Source organism: Wolffia australiana, chromosome 16 (genome assembly GCF_029677425.1).
Source record: "Wolffia australiana isolate 7733 chromosome 16, ASM2967742v1".
Taxonomy (NCBI): domain Eukaryota; kingdom Viridiplantae; phylum Streptophyta; class Magnoliopsida; order Alismatales; family Araceae; genus Wolffia; species Wolffia australiana.
The window spans coordinates 11,720,147-11,736,237 of record NC_135850.1 but is presented as its reverse complement, the minus strand read 5'-3'; the positions used below and the strand labels follow the sequence as shown (position 1 = coordinate 11,736,237).

At 42.7% G+C, this 16,091-nt stretch overlaps 1 protein-coding gene across 5 annotated transcripts; it reads left to right on the top strand.

The window, feature by feature from the left end:
- The first annotated feature begins 9,397 nt into the window (after positions 1-9,397).
- LOC144713552 (Small nuclear ribonucleoprotein family protein) lies at positions 9,398-12,341 on the top strand. Of its 5 annotated transcripts, none has more exons than XM_078588149.1 (3): positions 9,436-9,548; positions 10,668-10,737; positions 11,815-12,341. In XM_078588149.1, exon 3 carries the CDS (start codon positions 11,828-11,830, stop codon positions 12,212-12,214), a length of 387 nt encoding a protein of 128 aa, XP_078444275.1. In that variant the 5' UTR covers positions 9,436-9,548; positions 10,668-10,737; positions 11,815-11,827; the 3' UTR covers positions 12,215-12,341. The 5 variants fall into 5 exon arrangements, with proteins under 5 accessions (XP_078444273.1, XP_078444276.1, XP_078444275.1 ...); XM_078588146.1 differs by having other exon boundaries at positions 11,812-12,341; XM_078588147.1 differs by lacking the exon at positions 10,668-10,737 and having other exon boundaries at positions 9,398-9,548; positions 11,812-12,341.
- The last annotated feature ends 3,750 nt before the right edge of the window (positions 12,342-16,091 follow it).

Here is a 16,091-nt window from a genome sequence, read left to right as displayed (position 1 = left end):
ACCACTCCATCATCAGTCCCATCGCCACTCCGTACCCCCTCTCCGTCGCTCGTTCACTCTCCGGCGTTGGCGTTTCCCATTGTCGTCATCATCTAGGATGTATGTGGACGGTATAGTGCATGGATGTGGATGCTGGCGGTATAATGCATGGACGATGACTGTTATTCAATCCGAAGACGAAAAAACCATTCCCTCCTGGAGTTTGAACGAATGACTGGACGTAGGATCGTTTGTCCCTGTCAAGACAGCACCATTTTTTCGTCCATGGGCCTTGGATGGCTTGACGGGATGGTTTCTGCCTCCTATGGAAATACACTAGGCACCTGAAAACTCCAGTTGGCGGACACGCGTGCTGCGCCATGTGTCAAATTCCGAGCGGTCTAATGCTGACTCACGCGCTGTTTCGTCCGGGGATGTCAGACGGGACAAGGATTTCTTGGACGGGCCACAAATTTGTTAGTGCCTCCACTTAAGATCTAATTTGGTTAAGATGGTTGCCAATGCAGCTCTTCTAGTAGTTCATATATAGTCGGAATTGGGTATTGGTTTGGGAGAGTGAATCTGTTTAAAGCTTGGAATTACACATTTGAAGAAACAATATTGTAGGGTAGGTCGTGCGGTCCGGGCTGATTGTTTTGGCCGGTGTGCGATTTTTCCGATTGCACAAAAGCACAAATCGATGTGCGGTCTGAATTTGTGCGACAAAATCGGACTGCACATCGCGAAAAATCGGACATCTAAACGTGAAGGGATGATGCAAAATTTTATTTATAAATATACCCTTCTGCTTCTCTCTCCTCCATATTTCCCAAAGAAAAAACCAAAGGAAAAACAAAATCAATTGGATAAGACCCTTGAAATTTTTTAAAAATTCATTTTTTCTTCGATTAAATTTCGAAAAAATTGAATAAAATTCAAGAAAATTCAAGGAAATTTGAAAAAATTCAGTATTTTATCCCCACATAATTTAAAATTAATTTGTATTTTTGAAATTGCCATTTTGATTTAAAAAGAGTTATTCCAAGTTTTAATAAATTCCATAAAATTGATAAATGAACATAAAAGTTATAATGAAATCTGAATTTACTTGGAATAATGATTTACAAGTAACTTAAATCCTTCGAATGATTAAAAATGAGCTAATTACTTGAATTTAGGAAGTTATCAGCTTTACACTCACTAAACTGATATGACCCTTCAAATAATGAATTAAACACTGAATTTATGATAATTCATTAACTCTATTTGAAAGTAGAGAACAATTATCGTGGGTGTAAAGCTAAGGACATTATGCTAAGAATTTTAGGAACATTGTTCATTGGGTGCAAGGTGGGCTTATTATTAAGAGAAGTAATATGATTTAGAGATTAAATTATTCATTAGTCAAGTGGATCCTAAACTAGATAATTATTATAATGATTGTAATTCTTAGTCCATTATGTTAATATTGTAATTTTATCTAAAACTAGAAAATAATTATCGACCTTGTAAATCTAAGGAAATTATGTCATTAGGTGTAAAGTGATGGAAATATATGTGGCGGGCAAACCAATCACACATTCCACATCTCGTTCCATATTTATTAATAGAACATATTCATTATAGTGCACGTGTGATGCGTATAATGAAGTCCATGAATACATGATCGGACTTAGTGAATTATGATGAGATCGTACTACGGAGATCACTAGTCTTTAAGCATGTGTCTAAACATTCCTATTCAAAGGATACGCGAGAAGGACATCGAAGTATCCAGATAGAATAGCACTATCTAGCCTCACTCATATGATGAGTATGGCCGGTCCCGTAGCCATTAGTGTGGCGACACTAAAGATAGATAGTGGGTGCTCTTTAGTAGAAAGAGTTCACTGAATCGATCCGTACGAATCCCTGAATGGTATTATACCGAACTGTCAATCAGGTTGATTCACATCACGGTTGTGTAAGTGGTCCTTAGACCTGAGACACCAAACATGTCTTGTGGACGGGCGGTTGCACTTTGGCTATGGCCAACGAGTCTCTAATAATGGGATTCTAAACGGTCTTAGTTTGGGTGCATCAAGAAGTACACGAATACGATTGAGTGGTCAGGATGGGATCCTCCACCCTCGGTATAAGAGGTGACAGCTCAAGGAAGACGATGCAACGAAGTCCTTGGCCAAGGCAGTGAAATATCAGAGAAGAGTTCTCCGATGATTTCCGAATGCATCAGTACTAACTCGGATGACTGATTAGGGTTTGACAGTTGACCATAACCTAAGTCATTCAAGGAGCGTCAAGTGGATGAGGGATTATACATACACGGTAACTGATGATGAACGGGTTCCATGAGTGAGTCGATACACACTCCTTTGTATCTTCTAAGACACGAGGTGTAGCTTGGCACCCCATGTGTCGGAGTCTCGACCTATCGATTGGGTTAAATCGATCCGATGTTAATTAATCTATATGATGATATGGTTAATTAATTTGGAAGGCCAATAAAGGTTATTGCGCCGCTGGAGTCGTTAACTAGACTGATACATGGGCCTAGAGGGTCACACGCAAATGGTCTTTTGGTCGTTGGAAGATATACTTAAGTTTTGGGGGTTTTTATGAAAAATACCCACTTAGTATAAATAGGGGAAGGCCCTGAACAAAATTCACTCAGGCCAGAATTGTTCAGGGGCCTTTCCCCTTCTTCTCCACTCTCCCCACACCCCCTCTCCATCCCTGATAAGATCGGGACGACGTAACGACGCCGACGGAGAAAGAATGGGGCTTGTCAATGAGAAGGAGGAGATCCAACGCGCCGAGGACCGCGTGGATACGTCTAGAGGCTGCACACTTGAGCAGCTCGACTCGTCTCTCTCTGGGATCGAAGAAATCACGAATGAGATTCGTGCAAAGGTACCTTGTTTTAATGTTTTCGTTGATGTCGTTCGATTCGTAAAGAGTCTTCCGCTGCGCATCGTTTTGTTCTGTTCATCCAGATCTAGGCCTCTATAGAACCCAACATAAAGTGGGCTTATTATTAGGAAAAAGAATATGATGTCGAGATTAAGTTGCTATTACGAGGAAAAATAATGCTTGTAAATCTTAAGGCATTATGTTGAAAATTATTAATTTTTTACGAAAATGAAGTCAAAATGCCACTACATGTCACCTAAAAGTATACAGTACATTGTTCCAATATATCATCATGCTAATCAACCTTTGGATCCTCCTCGCTATCTTCGTCATCTCTGTTGCTACCATCATTGACATCCTCCTCCGCTCGCCACCAAAACTTCAGTGTCATGAGTAGCTCGATGCTTTCCGCTGTCAACCGTGTTCGCTTGTAGTTGATGACTGCACGACCGGCGGAGAAAAATCTCTTTGAGGGCGCACTTGTCGCTGAGACTGATAAGAACTCCTTCGTAATTACCGCTAAACCAGGATACCAGTGCTCACCTATGACCTTGCACCAGTGTAACGGTTCCGTCCCCCTGATAGGAGGTGAAGTAATGTAGACATCTAGCTCGTGCAGTGGATCAGAAGTTGGAGTGTGATCATTATCTGGCAACAACTCTTCAAGTGCTTCGCTGAAAAAGTTGTTGTTGTCCAAGCGGGACGAAAACACCCAAAGGGATCTGAATCAGTCATTGTAGCTAATAAATTCTTTACATAATAAATTTCTGCCGTCGCGTGTAGCTAATAAATTCTTTACATAACTAATGACTTCGTCTTGGTAGTCATGGTCAATTAACTGTCCCTTCATGGATGGATCAATGAGCGCAGCAGCGGTGAAGGCCTGGTTATGAGTGAGGATGGTTGAATATTTATTCAGTTTGGTATTCGGTGCTTGACAAGCATTGTAGACAGAAGTCTGTTGCCGTGAAGATATAACACTATTCACTTGAAATAAGGTTTATTCTCGAATTCCTCGCATGACATTATCAAGATGTTTTCCCATCGCTCTGAAGATGACAATTGCTTCATTTGCATTTGGTGACTTTAGATTGATAAGCGAGGGACATGGCCATCACAAGGGGCTGCAGTATCGCTGAAAAATCTTTGATCATTTGCCACTCTTCATCAACCAGCTCAGGCTTCTTCAAGACATTTACCGCCATTACGTCAAGAATATCCCTCTTTTTCGACGCTTGTGACAAGCATTTCATACGTTGAATTCCATCTTGTAGTGCAGTCTAAGGGATCTTCTTATGGTTCGATAGTCCAAATTGCTTGCATAGTGATACATAGCGCTCAGCGCGTTGTGTTGACCCACATATTGCAGTCACAATGTCCCTCTATCGGAGCACTGCGTCACCCAGAGTGGATGAACCGAAGTCATTAATTGGGGTGAACTCGTCACTGTCATTGCCATCAAGAATATAACTATCATCCAGAATGACTTGCTCAGATGGTGCCTCCGTAACTTGTCGCGAGCTGAGCCCGGCTTGGACTACAAGGTTGATTACGCGTGCCACACATAATACGTGCCCTACTTGCAGTGAAATGATGGTTCCCTTGCTTCAATTCATCTTCTAGAGTAGCCATCATCTTCTTGTTATTTGAGGCATTGTTTGTGGTCACTACGCACACCTGCGTAAAAATACATCAGGAATGTGAGAATGTCGTAGCAAAAACTATTATTGATTACATTGTTCTACATAGTTTTGACTTGAAGTCAAACTCCACTAATATTTGGAGGACAGTGGCGCTAAGGTTTTCCCCAGTGTGTGATCCTTTCAATTGGTGTATCCCAAGGACACACTCACACAGTTTTCACTCCTTGTCCACCCAATGCACAATCACCCCTAAGAATGCAATGTTGTTTTCAAAAGTCCAGGCATCTAGTGTTAGTGATACACGAGCAACGTCAGCCAGTTTTTGTTGTATGATTTTTTTCATATCTTTGTAAAGCGCATGTGCTTTGGCTTTGATAGCCCGTATAGATGGGAAGATATCTCTTCTTGTGCGATGTTACAGAGAAGTCCTATGAAGTACTTCTTCCTAACGATCGCCCACGGTCAATCAGATAGACATATGAAGTGCACTAGTTCTTCCTTCATATTCTCTATCGTACGACCAATATAATATTGCTTCTTACTACCTCTTGCATTAAAATATTCAGCCACTGACCTCTCCCTTCTGACGCTATTCCCCTTGCCCTTCAAGGATGCAAAAACCTTCCAATGAAATTTTTCCAGATGTCTCCACAGAGGAGTGCTGCTCAGATATTTGCTGCGGTCCACAATTATAGTACATATGTTGCATCTGAATTTTTGTCCTCCCTCAAATGTGAAGTACCTCAACGCATCACATCTATTAACACGGTGCTTCTATTATTCGTTGTTTGCGCCATTGTCTGATGACTCATCCTCCGCAGACATAATTGTGAACTCTAGGCCATGTGATGATTCACCGTCTTCCATCCTAATATTTAAAAGGAAGGTGACATGGATAAAACATCTGTCAAGCGGTTAGTTCAAATTCTCTTTCCCCAAAGCTTTGCTATCCATAGAGGAGGGGGCAAATCCTCCTCAGTGATGCTTCTTTTATGAGGGGTAACTCTTTCCCCACAGATATCTAGTAAGGTAAGAGATGAGAGCGAGAAATAGGGGTAAGAGGGAGTAAGAGAGTGAGAAACAGGGGTTAAAGATAGTGAGAGTATTTGAGAGAAAGAGAGTAAGAGAGAGAGGGTGTAACTGAGAGAAAGAGAGTGAGAGAGAGGGAGTAATTGAAAGAAAGAAAATGAGAGAGAGTAAGAGAGTGAGAAACAGGGGTAAGAGAGTGAGAAACAGGGGTAAGAGGGAGTATGAGAGTGAGAAATAAGGGTAAGAGATAGCGGGAGTATTTGAGAGAAAGAGAGTGAGAGAGAGAGGGAGTAATTGAGAAAAAAAGAGTGAGAGATAGAGGGAGTAATTGAGAGAAAGAGAGTGATGTCGAACGTCGTCAAGACGTCTTCCGGTTGACACCAAGGGTAGCGGCTCGGTATCGAATAAGGGTCTCTATCAGACGACGACGGCAAGAGTCGTCCGATAATGCGGATGGACAGATATGGATGTAGACATAAAATGAGAAAATCCTACATGTAGTATGTGCAAACGCCGATGTGCGGGGTTGCCGTTCCAGAGATCTGACGGGGTCCCCTAGGGTAGGGTCAACCAGACCTCCCAAACCTCGCCCGAGAGGGTCGAGGGCAACTACGTTGCCGAACCGGGATATCCCGCTTAGATGCTCACACTCGTCGGGCTCGCCTGACTCGTACCAGCCAGGTAAGACTCTCAATGAAATCGTCGTCATTTTCTCAACCTGTCTCACTCTCGCCTACGTCTAACACGAGCGCGGAGGAGGCAATATGAAAGTGCACTGAAGTAGATAAAAGACGTAAAGAGCGGTAAAGAGAGGAGTACCTTCGTCACGTCCTGTGACGGTTATCTCGTAACACTTTGGAGCTGGAGAATAGTAGCGGCAGGGCATGGGCCTCGGGGTGGCGCAGACTGGTGGTGATGGCGTGACTGTCGGTGGATGGGCCGGTGTGAGGTGCTAGGCGTGAGCGGGCACCTAGCACACAGCACGGCAAGGCGGCAGGGGCAGCGCTGGGCGGCGCGGTGGCCAGGCATGATGCGGGGCGCGGTGCGGGGCGCCGGCAGAGTCGTAGCACGATGGGTGCGGCACGGTGCAACCAGGCACGGCGGCGCGGCGGTGATGCACGGTGCCGAGCGCATGGGGCGACGAGGCGGGCGTGGCGCGGGCGCGCGTCGTGTCGCGTGCGTCGGGCGCAGCGCGTGCGCGGCGCAGGCTCGGTGCGGGCGCATGGCGGGGTGCGGCTGCGTGGCGGGGCGTCCGGTCGCGGGCGGTAGTGGGCGCCGGGGGAGGGACATCTATCCTTCCCGCGGCGACACGGGCGGCCGGCCGACGATAGGGTGGTAGCGAGAACACTGGCGCGCAGGGCAAACTAGCGGTGACCGGCGCAGAGGGGTGCATGGCCTCCCAACGGCGACGGGACGATCAGCTGATGGCGGAGCAGCGGCGGGAGCGGCGGTTCGCGCGGTGGAATCGGTGGCATGCGGCGGCGTTCAGGCGGAATGCGGCGAGGCCGACCGGGCAGAGGCGAGGCAGGTTGGTGGGGGCGGATTCTCTCTCTTTTCCTTTCTCTCTTCTTCCTTCTTCTTCCTTCTTCTTTTTTCTTCTTCTTCCTCTCCTCACGAAGGTGACTCTTTGACTTCCAAAATGTTATACTTTCAAAGAAATATCAAGAGTGTCAAGAGTGGGCGCCCTCCCCTCCCTTGTATAGGAGAGAGCTAAACGGGCCCCCTTAACTACAAAATGGGAAAGAGAAATGGAAAAGAAAAGATGGGTTCATGAAGGCCTACTAAGGGGGGAGGGGAAGATATCCTCATGCGGGAACTTCCCCTCTCTACATCGTGAAGGAGACGGTCGAAACTACGAAAGGAAATAAGAAGCGAGTAAATAAAACGATCCGAAGGTGGCGTGTCGTCACGCCAAATATCTGAACCCAGGTGTACGCGTCGTCGCTTTGGCTTGTTGCGTCGGCTGGATGCGCGTCGGTGGCGGGCTCGATGACGATGCGGGCTCCTCGAGCGACGGTCCTGCGGTGTCGGATGGTGCCTCTCCATCAGAGAGTGAGGAAGAGAGGGTGTAACTGAGAGAAAGAGAGTAAGAGAGAGTAGGGAGTAATTGAGACCCTCGATTTTAGAGAAAGAGAATGAGAGAGAGAGGAGTAAGAGAGTCATTGAGAGAGTAAGAGAGTGAGAAACAAGGGTTAGAGATAGTGGGAAAAATTGAGAGAAACAGAGTGAAGGAGAGAGGAATAAGAGAGTCATTGAGAGAGTAAGAGAGTGAGAAACAGGGGTTAGAGATAGTGGGAAAAATTGAGAGAAACAGAGTGAAGGAGAGAGGAATAAGAGAGTCATTGAGAGAGTAAGAGAGTGAGAAACAGGGGTTAGAGATAGTGGGAAAAATTAAGAGAAAGAGAGTGAGAGAGAGAGAGGAATAAGAGAGTCATTGAGAGAAAGAGAGTGAGAAACAGGGGTTAGAGATAGTGGGAAAAATTGAGAGAAACAGAGTGAGAGAGAGAGGAATAAGAGAGTCATTGAGAGAAAGAGAGTGAGAAACAGGGGTTAGAGATAGTGGGAAAAATTGAGAGAAACAGAGTGAGAGAGAGAGGAATAAGAAAGTCATTGAGAGAAAGAGAGTGAGAGAGAGAGGAATAAGAGAGTCATTGAGAGAAAGAGAGTGAGTGAGAGAGAGAGGAGTAGAGAGTAATTGATAGAAATAAAGTGAGAAATAGGGGTAAGAGAGAGTAGGGAGTAATCGAGAGAAAGAGAGTAAGAAGCCAAGAGATAAAATGAAACTAATCTCGGGTATGAAAAAACATGATAATTATCCATGAAAAAACAAAAACATCCAATTTGCAGGAACTAATCTACAATTCTCCATTTTGCAGTAACTAAACTAACCCAATAATAATGAAAAAACATGATAATTTACCATTGAGGCGTCTATGAATCCTGAAACTCATCTCCATGACGTCTATGCTTTACCAATTACCATTGAGGCGTCTATGCTTCACTGAGAAGCCAAGAGATAAAATTAAAAAAATGATAATGATTTAGATCGCACAGGTATGTGATCTAAATCATTATCGGGATGAAATAAATATCTGATCTAGTATGAGATAGCTGGATTTTATAATGTCTATACAGTGGAGGCAATTTTGGCACAAAATTTTTTGGGAGTGAAGAGGGAAACCGAACTTCAGTCTTCAGCTGGAGGCCTGGAGCAATGGTCAGAAACTCTTAATGAGAGTGAGAGAGAGAGTAGGGGGTAATCGAGAGGAAGAGAGTGAGAGAGAGAGGAAGCCCAACGGAGACCGACGGGGGGAAGTCTTCACAGTCTTACGAGAGAGAGAGTAAGGGAAGTCTTCACAGACTGACTCTTCAGCGGTTCAGCCCGAATGCCGCAGCCCGCGCCCGGCGGACCCTTATTCAAAGTTTTGAAAAAAAAACCGGCCAAAACCGCACAATCGCATCGCACACGACCGTGGCCGATGTGCGGTGTGATTTACTGTAACTCTGTCCGATGTGCGGTTCGAAACTTCGAACCGGACCTCACATCGGCCTAAAATCGCATCGGTCGCACCAAAGGACCAACCCTACAATATGGAAGATAGAGATAGATAGAGAGAAAGACAGAGAGAGATAGAGAGAAAGACAGAGAGAGACAGAGAGATAGAGATAGAGATATAGAGAGATAGAGAGAGAGATAGAGAGAGAGAGATAGAGAGAGGGCCATAGAGATAGAGATAGATAGAGAGAGAGAGGGCGATAGAGATAGAGATAGATAGATAGATAGAGAGAGGGATAGATAGAGAGAGGGATAGATAGAGAGAGGGATAGAGAGAGAGAGAGAGAGAGAGAGAGAGAGAGAGAGAGAGAGAGAGAGAGAGAGAGAGAGAGAGAGAGAGAGAGAGAGAGAGAGAGAGAGATAGAGAGACTTATTTTTCGTTCATCTTCGTATCCTCGGCTTCGGCCGACGCCACCGCCTCCGCGCAATCGGTAGGGCTTCTCTACCTCTCAATCTCTCGTTTTAATTTGTTAATGTTCTCTCTCGATCTTTCTCAATCTCTCGTTTTAATTTGTTGTGTGCTCTCTCGATCTCTCTCAATCGGTTTTAATTTGTTCCGTGCTCTCTCGATCTCTCTCAATCTCTCTCATCTCTGGTTTTAATTTGTTCCGTGCTCTCTCGATCTCTCTCAATCTCTCTCATCTCTGGTTTTAATTTGTTCCGTGCTCTCTCGATCTCTCTCAATCTCTCTCATCTCTGGTTTTAATTTGTTCCGTGCTCTCTCGATCTCTCTCATCTCTGGTTTTAATTTGTTCCGTGCTCTCTCGATCTCTCTCAATCTCTGGTTTTAATTTGTTCCGTGCTCTCTCGATCTCTCTCAATCTCTGGTTTTAATTTGTTCCGTGCTCTCTCGATCTCTCTCAATCTCTCGTTTTTATTTGTTGTGTGCTCTCTCGACCTCTCTCAATCTCTCCTTTTGATTCGTCTCCATCTCTCTCAATCTATCATCCTGATTCGTTTCTTGCTAAATCTCTTTCATGCTCTCATCCTGATTCCGTTCTCACAATCCCGATCTCTCTCAATCTCTCATCCTGATACAGTTCTCGGAATCTCTATCTCTCTCAGTCTCTCATCCTGATTCAGTTCTCGCAATCTCGATCTCTCTCTGTCTCTCATCCTGATTGTTTTTGCTCAATCCCTCTCAATCTCCATCTCTCTCAATCTTCCATCCTGATTCAGTTCTTGCCCAATCCCTCTCGATTTCCCTCGATCGCTCATCCTGATTCGTCACTAGCTCAATCCCTCTTGATCTTTCTCAATCTCTCATCCTGATTCAGTTCTTGCTCAATTCCTCTTAATCTCTTTCAACTTCTCATCCTGATTCGTTCCTCGCTCTCTCGATTTCTCTCGATCTCTCGTCCTGTTTCGTTTCTCAATTTCTCAATACCTGTCACTCTTTCATCCTCTGATTGTTTCTTGCTCACTCCCCCTCGAGCTTTCGCAGTTTTCCCAATTCCCAATCCCCAATTACGGAGTTGGAGGAAATACTAGGGGTTGATTTCTAAATTATTTGCGGTCGAATGAAGCCTAGTTCATCGATTTTCCTGCAGAAATTGATTCCAAAGATTGTAATCCGTGCACCTTGACTTCAATCTTGATCTAGATTCCACTAAAACACAGGTAACCTGCGATACAAACTACTCCAAAATCCCAAAATTATACTAAACAAAATTGAACAACTTCTTGACGATATTCATCTTCTGGCGATGCTTTTTTTTTTTATTTTCCTGGGGTCAAGTTAACCATTGTTCATCGATTGTCCACCAGAAATCTATCCCACACATTCGATTCATGTATGTTATCCCCCGATTTTTATCTATATTCGATTCGACATCAAACCCTACGACTACTGCATGATCTTTTTTTTTTTTTTGAATGAATGCATGATCTTAAATCCCAGTAAACAGAATTAAAACAATTAATTGATGATATTTATCTTTGCTTGTTGCGTATTCATTCTTCAGCTTGAGGGGAGGGTTTATCAGTTAAACGGTTGGAATTAAAACAGTCACAACACACAGTTTTAGGCCAGTTTAGCTGTTGTAGTCAACGGATTTTCCTTGAACCATTGTATTTCTGCTGTATATAATCTCCTGATTGTCAAGTAATGGAGCGTGTTATCCTGTTGCTTATTCATTCGTCTGCCTGAGGGGAGGTGTGACCAGTTAAATGGTTTGAGTGACGGACGTTCCTTGAACGATATGTCAATACACACAGTTTTACGCTAATTTTTCCATTATAGTCGACCGTCTTACGCCAACGTATCAGTATTCCTCAACTTGAGGGGAGGTGTTATCAGTTAAATGATTAGATTGATGGACGTTCCTTGAACAACAAGTCATTACACGGTTTTGGACCAATTTATCTGTTTTAGTCGGCATATGTTCCTTGAAACGTCATACTTCCGCTGTATATAACATCCGAATTGTCAATTAATGGAGCACATTATCTTGTTGATTATTGATTCATCAGCTTGAGGGAAGGTGCAATCAGTTAAACGGTTAGAGTGATAGACATTCCTTGAACGACACATTATTACACACAGTTTTAGGCCAATTTATCAGTTATCGTTGACCATTGTACTTCTGCTGCGTATAGTCTCCTGATTGTCAAGTAATGGATTGTGGTTCTTTCCGTAAACACGTGTTCCCATTCTCTCTCGATCCTTATACCTTTGTCACTTACAATACCAAGAAGGAAAAATTGTCTCATGGAATCCACGAGCAAGAGCCAACAACCAGTGGACATGTTACCTGCTCCCGAAGACTTAAGTCAACGCAATGTTGACTTTCCAGCGCAGCCAAACGATGCTGATGGGGTTGACTCGGCTGCTGTTCAAAAGCTCCGGAGCTTGCTCTTTCGGCGCATGCTGGTGGGGGTCAATGACGGGCGGTTCTTTGCGGGCGCTTTCCACTGCCTGGACAAGCAGGGCAACATCATCCTTCAAGACGCGGTGGAGTTTCGTAGTCTCCGTCGTGGCTGCCACTCGCCCATGGAGCAGCGCAGCCTCGGCCTTATCCTCATCCCTGCATCCTGTCGGATCTCCTGCCATGTGGACTGCTCCATTGAGGAGCAGATTTCCCTTCTCTCCCTCTGAGAAATTGAAGCCGTCCTTGGATCATTCAATGCAGGTTTTTTCTTCTTCTTCTTCTTCATCAATTTCAATAATTTTTCAAAATTTTAGTTTTTTTATAATTATTAATGTGTGAGCTCACTATTAGACATGGTCGTTCTGTTCTTTTTTGTGCGGATTGTTCGTTCTGTTTGGTTTTCCGAACAGAAGAAAAGCAAATTCAAACACAACATTGCACAGACCCGTGTGCGGTACTTTTGTCTGTTTTGTGCGAAATTTGTTCTAGTTTTGTACGAATGTGCGAATGTTCAAATCTTGTTCGTTTTTGAAAAAAAAGAACAGAACAAAGAACAAAGCCTTGTGCGGTTCTTTTGTGCGAATTTTTTGTTCGTTTAAAACAAACAGAACGGAACAACCATGTCTACTCACCATTGCGCCAAAAGCTATAGATGATAGCAAGGGTGCTTCTTCAAAAGAGCTTACCATTGAGCATATAATTTTGTCACATCATCTTCAGTTCTATTTCTCTCATCATCGTCACCGATGATGGCATGAACACTAGGTCGAGAACCCCGGTGATTTAAGATTGAAGGACAGATGAGCTATCGTCATACATTTGGTCCTAATCTCTCGTCACCCACACTAGAGGACGTATGACTAGACAACCTCATTGACATGCGGTATCCGGCTGATATGAACCTCCAAGTTTCTATCAGGTAGAGTACTGTAAGGAAATAAGAGAAGGCCTGAGTGGTCATCGGTGGAGGGCTAAAAGATGCGAGAGTGGTCGTCGACGAAACAATGAAACTAGGTGGAAGATATATGATTGTCTACTTCTCCATTATGATTGTATTTCTCTTTAGTTAAAGAGAAATACAATCATAATGGAAAAGTAACTTAAATTCCCCTATTGGGACTGGATTAATGAACTGGTTTTATATACGGCAGGCATAATACACCGACATCTGGCATCTTGGATGACTGGCGAGATGGACAGTTCACTGGGGAGGTAGAGAAACCATCTTGATGGTACCTGTTTGTCTGCCTTCCTCGAGGTAGGGCTGCCCTAGATAAATACATCCATAAAGGGAAATGACTAAAATGCCCTTGTTGAGGCTGGAATAACGAACTACTCCTAGACACTGCAGTGATCCAAAATCCGAGATGATTGGCGAGACGCACATTGCACATGGAAGGCAGAGAAACCAACTCGAAGCACATTGCACATTGCTTGTCTGTCCTCTTAAAGGAAGGTTTGGCTTCGTTAAAGAGAAATACAGTCACAAATAGAAATATGACCTAAATGTCCCTATTTGGCTGCAATGACAAACTCGTCACACAGGGATTATATCACCGACATTAGAAATGATTGACAAGATAGACATCACACGGAGGGGAAACATAGAAACCAACTTGATGATACTTCCTTATCTGACCTCTAAAAGGGAGGCATGCCCTGTTGGAGCTGGAATGACTCGAATGCCCCTATTTGCGCTGCAATTACAAAACGAGTAGGTCGTGCGGTGCGGCGCAAAAAATTTGCATCACTTGTGCAAATTTTCTTTCTCACAAACCCCCCTATGTGATATTTGGTGCAAATTTGTGCGGGAATTGCATCGCACAAATTCACACATATCATTGGACATTTGTATTGTACATTAAATATTACACATTCTTGCTATAGAGAATATTGACCTTTTGCTATAGAGAATTCACAACTATTGCTAACCTTGGATATGAGTGTTTTTCTGTTACTTTCTACTACTACGATGGTTCTATCCCCTTAAGAGGAGGTGAGGTAATGTACATATCTAGCTCGTCCCTTGGATCAGTAGTTGGTCTCTGCTTGCTGTCTGGTAATAACTCATCTAGTGCTTCACTAAGGAAAGCTGTAGATGCCCATGCTGGTCGGAAATATTCAGAGGAAAGAAAACAAACTATGCTTGCACCATTGGTTACTTCGAGGGTAGGTAATAAAGTTTACACGTACCCTATTACTTCATCTTGTGGTCATAGTTAACTAACCGTAGCTTCATGGAGAGTTCAATGAATGCAACAACGGTGAAGGATTGGTTGAAAGTGACAACTAATGCATATTTGCTCATCTTGGTGTTCATCGCCTCGCAAGCATCGTAGATGGATGTATGCTGTCGTGTAGATATAACAATGTTGACTCGAAATGTCCTCGCATCTATGATAGTGCCCATGACATTATCCAAATATATTGTTATTGCTTTAATGATAACAAGGGCTTCATTTAATGTTGGCCCCTTTGATTGACATGCAAGGAGTTGCAATATACCTACAAAATCCTTAATCATTTCCCATTCCTCATCAACTAAAACTGATATTTTTAATACGCTCAAGGCAATGATATCTAGAACATCCCTCTTCTTGACACTCGAACATCTGCATGGCGTAGGTAAAATTCCACCTTGTTTGCAGTCCAAGGTAGTGTTTGTCCAACCGATATCCGTCTGATATCCGATATCGGACAACCGATATCCGATATCGGCAATAAAGTCAGGACGGTGTCTGATATCGGATATCGGTCGATATCCATAGTTGAGGTGTGGAAGGATATCAGTGACGGATGTCGGTTGTCTAAGGACGAGACGGATCTCGGATATATCGGTTATCGATATCCGAATATCAAAACCGATATCCAGATATCGATAACTGATATCCGAATATTTTTCCGAAACCGTTGCAATCCCATATGGAAGATTTCTTAGATTTTTTTTAGTTTTAAATCCAGTCCACCCTTTTTTCATATAAACCTCTGTATTATGTTGCTCGCACAAACGGATGCTGCCTATGATGTTATTAGAGAAATGCCCCTCCGACTTTATATTCTCCAAATTTGACTATGAAAACTATACCAAAATCAAAATTTATTCATTAGTAATTTATTTGGATTCATAATCACGCAACGTTTAACATAATTTTTTAAAGGAGACTAAGGAATATTTAAAATATTTTCCTCCAAATTAGGAATTAAAATAGAAGCTTTTTTTATTAAAGTTATATCATGTATGTGGAAGATGTCTCTTTATTTATCAATAAATCCCTAACAAAATGAAGAAACTTTTTGGGAAATGTTGAAAATCGTACAATAAATGCCCACACTATGTTGAAAATTCTACAATTAAATATTTACAATGTAGGAAAAAATTAGAAAATTTTAGGGAAATCTTGAAAATTCTGCAATTAATGCCCACACTATGTTGATCTTAAACATGATTTAGATATACATACACACTATATAGCCAACATTTATATTAGTGAATTAAGTTCAAATTTTAAATATTTAGTATTAGTAACTTTGCAGGATCTACAATGGGTAATTGTAAATTTTTTAATATTGGAAAAATCTAGAAATTTTTAGGGAAATGTTGAAAATTATGGAATTCTGTAATTGAGAAAAAGGGAAGAGAATTGAGAAAACAGAGAGTCGTGGAGAAGAGTGCAGAAGAGTAGAAGAGGGGAAGAAAGACGCAATTAAAGAGAATAGAAGAGCAGAGAGGAAGAGGAAAGAAGAAGAAAATTGAAAAGAAGAAAGAGGAGAAGAAGATAGAAGAAAAAAAAACAGCACCAGTGGAAATTTTTTGAAAAACATAGAAGAAGAAAAGTTAAGAAAACATGAGAAGAAAGGAGAAAGAGGGAAGAGAATTGAGAAAATAGAGAGGCGTGGGGAAGAGTGCAGAAGAGTACAAGAGGGAAAGAAGAAGCAATTAAAGATAATAGAAGAGCAGAGAGGAAGAGGAAAGAAGAAGAGAATTGAAAAAACTAAATACGAGAAGAAGATAGACGAAAAAAAAACAGCAGAAATGTAAATATTTCTAAAAACATAGAAGAAGAAAAGTTAAGAAAACATGAGAAGGAAGAAGGAGAAAAAGGG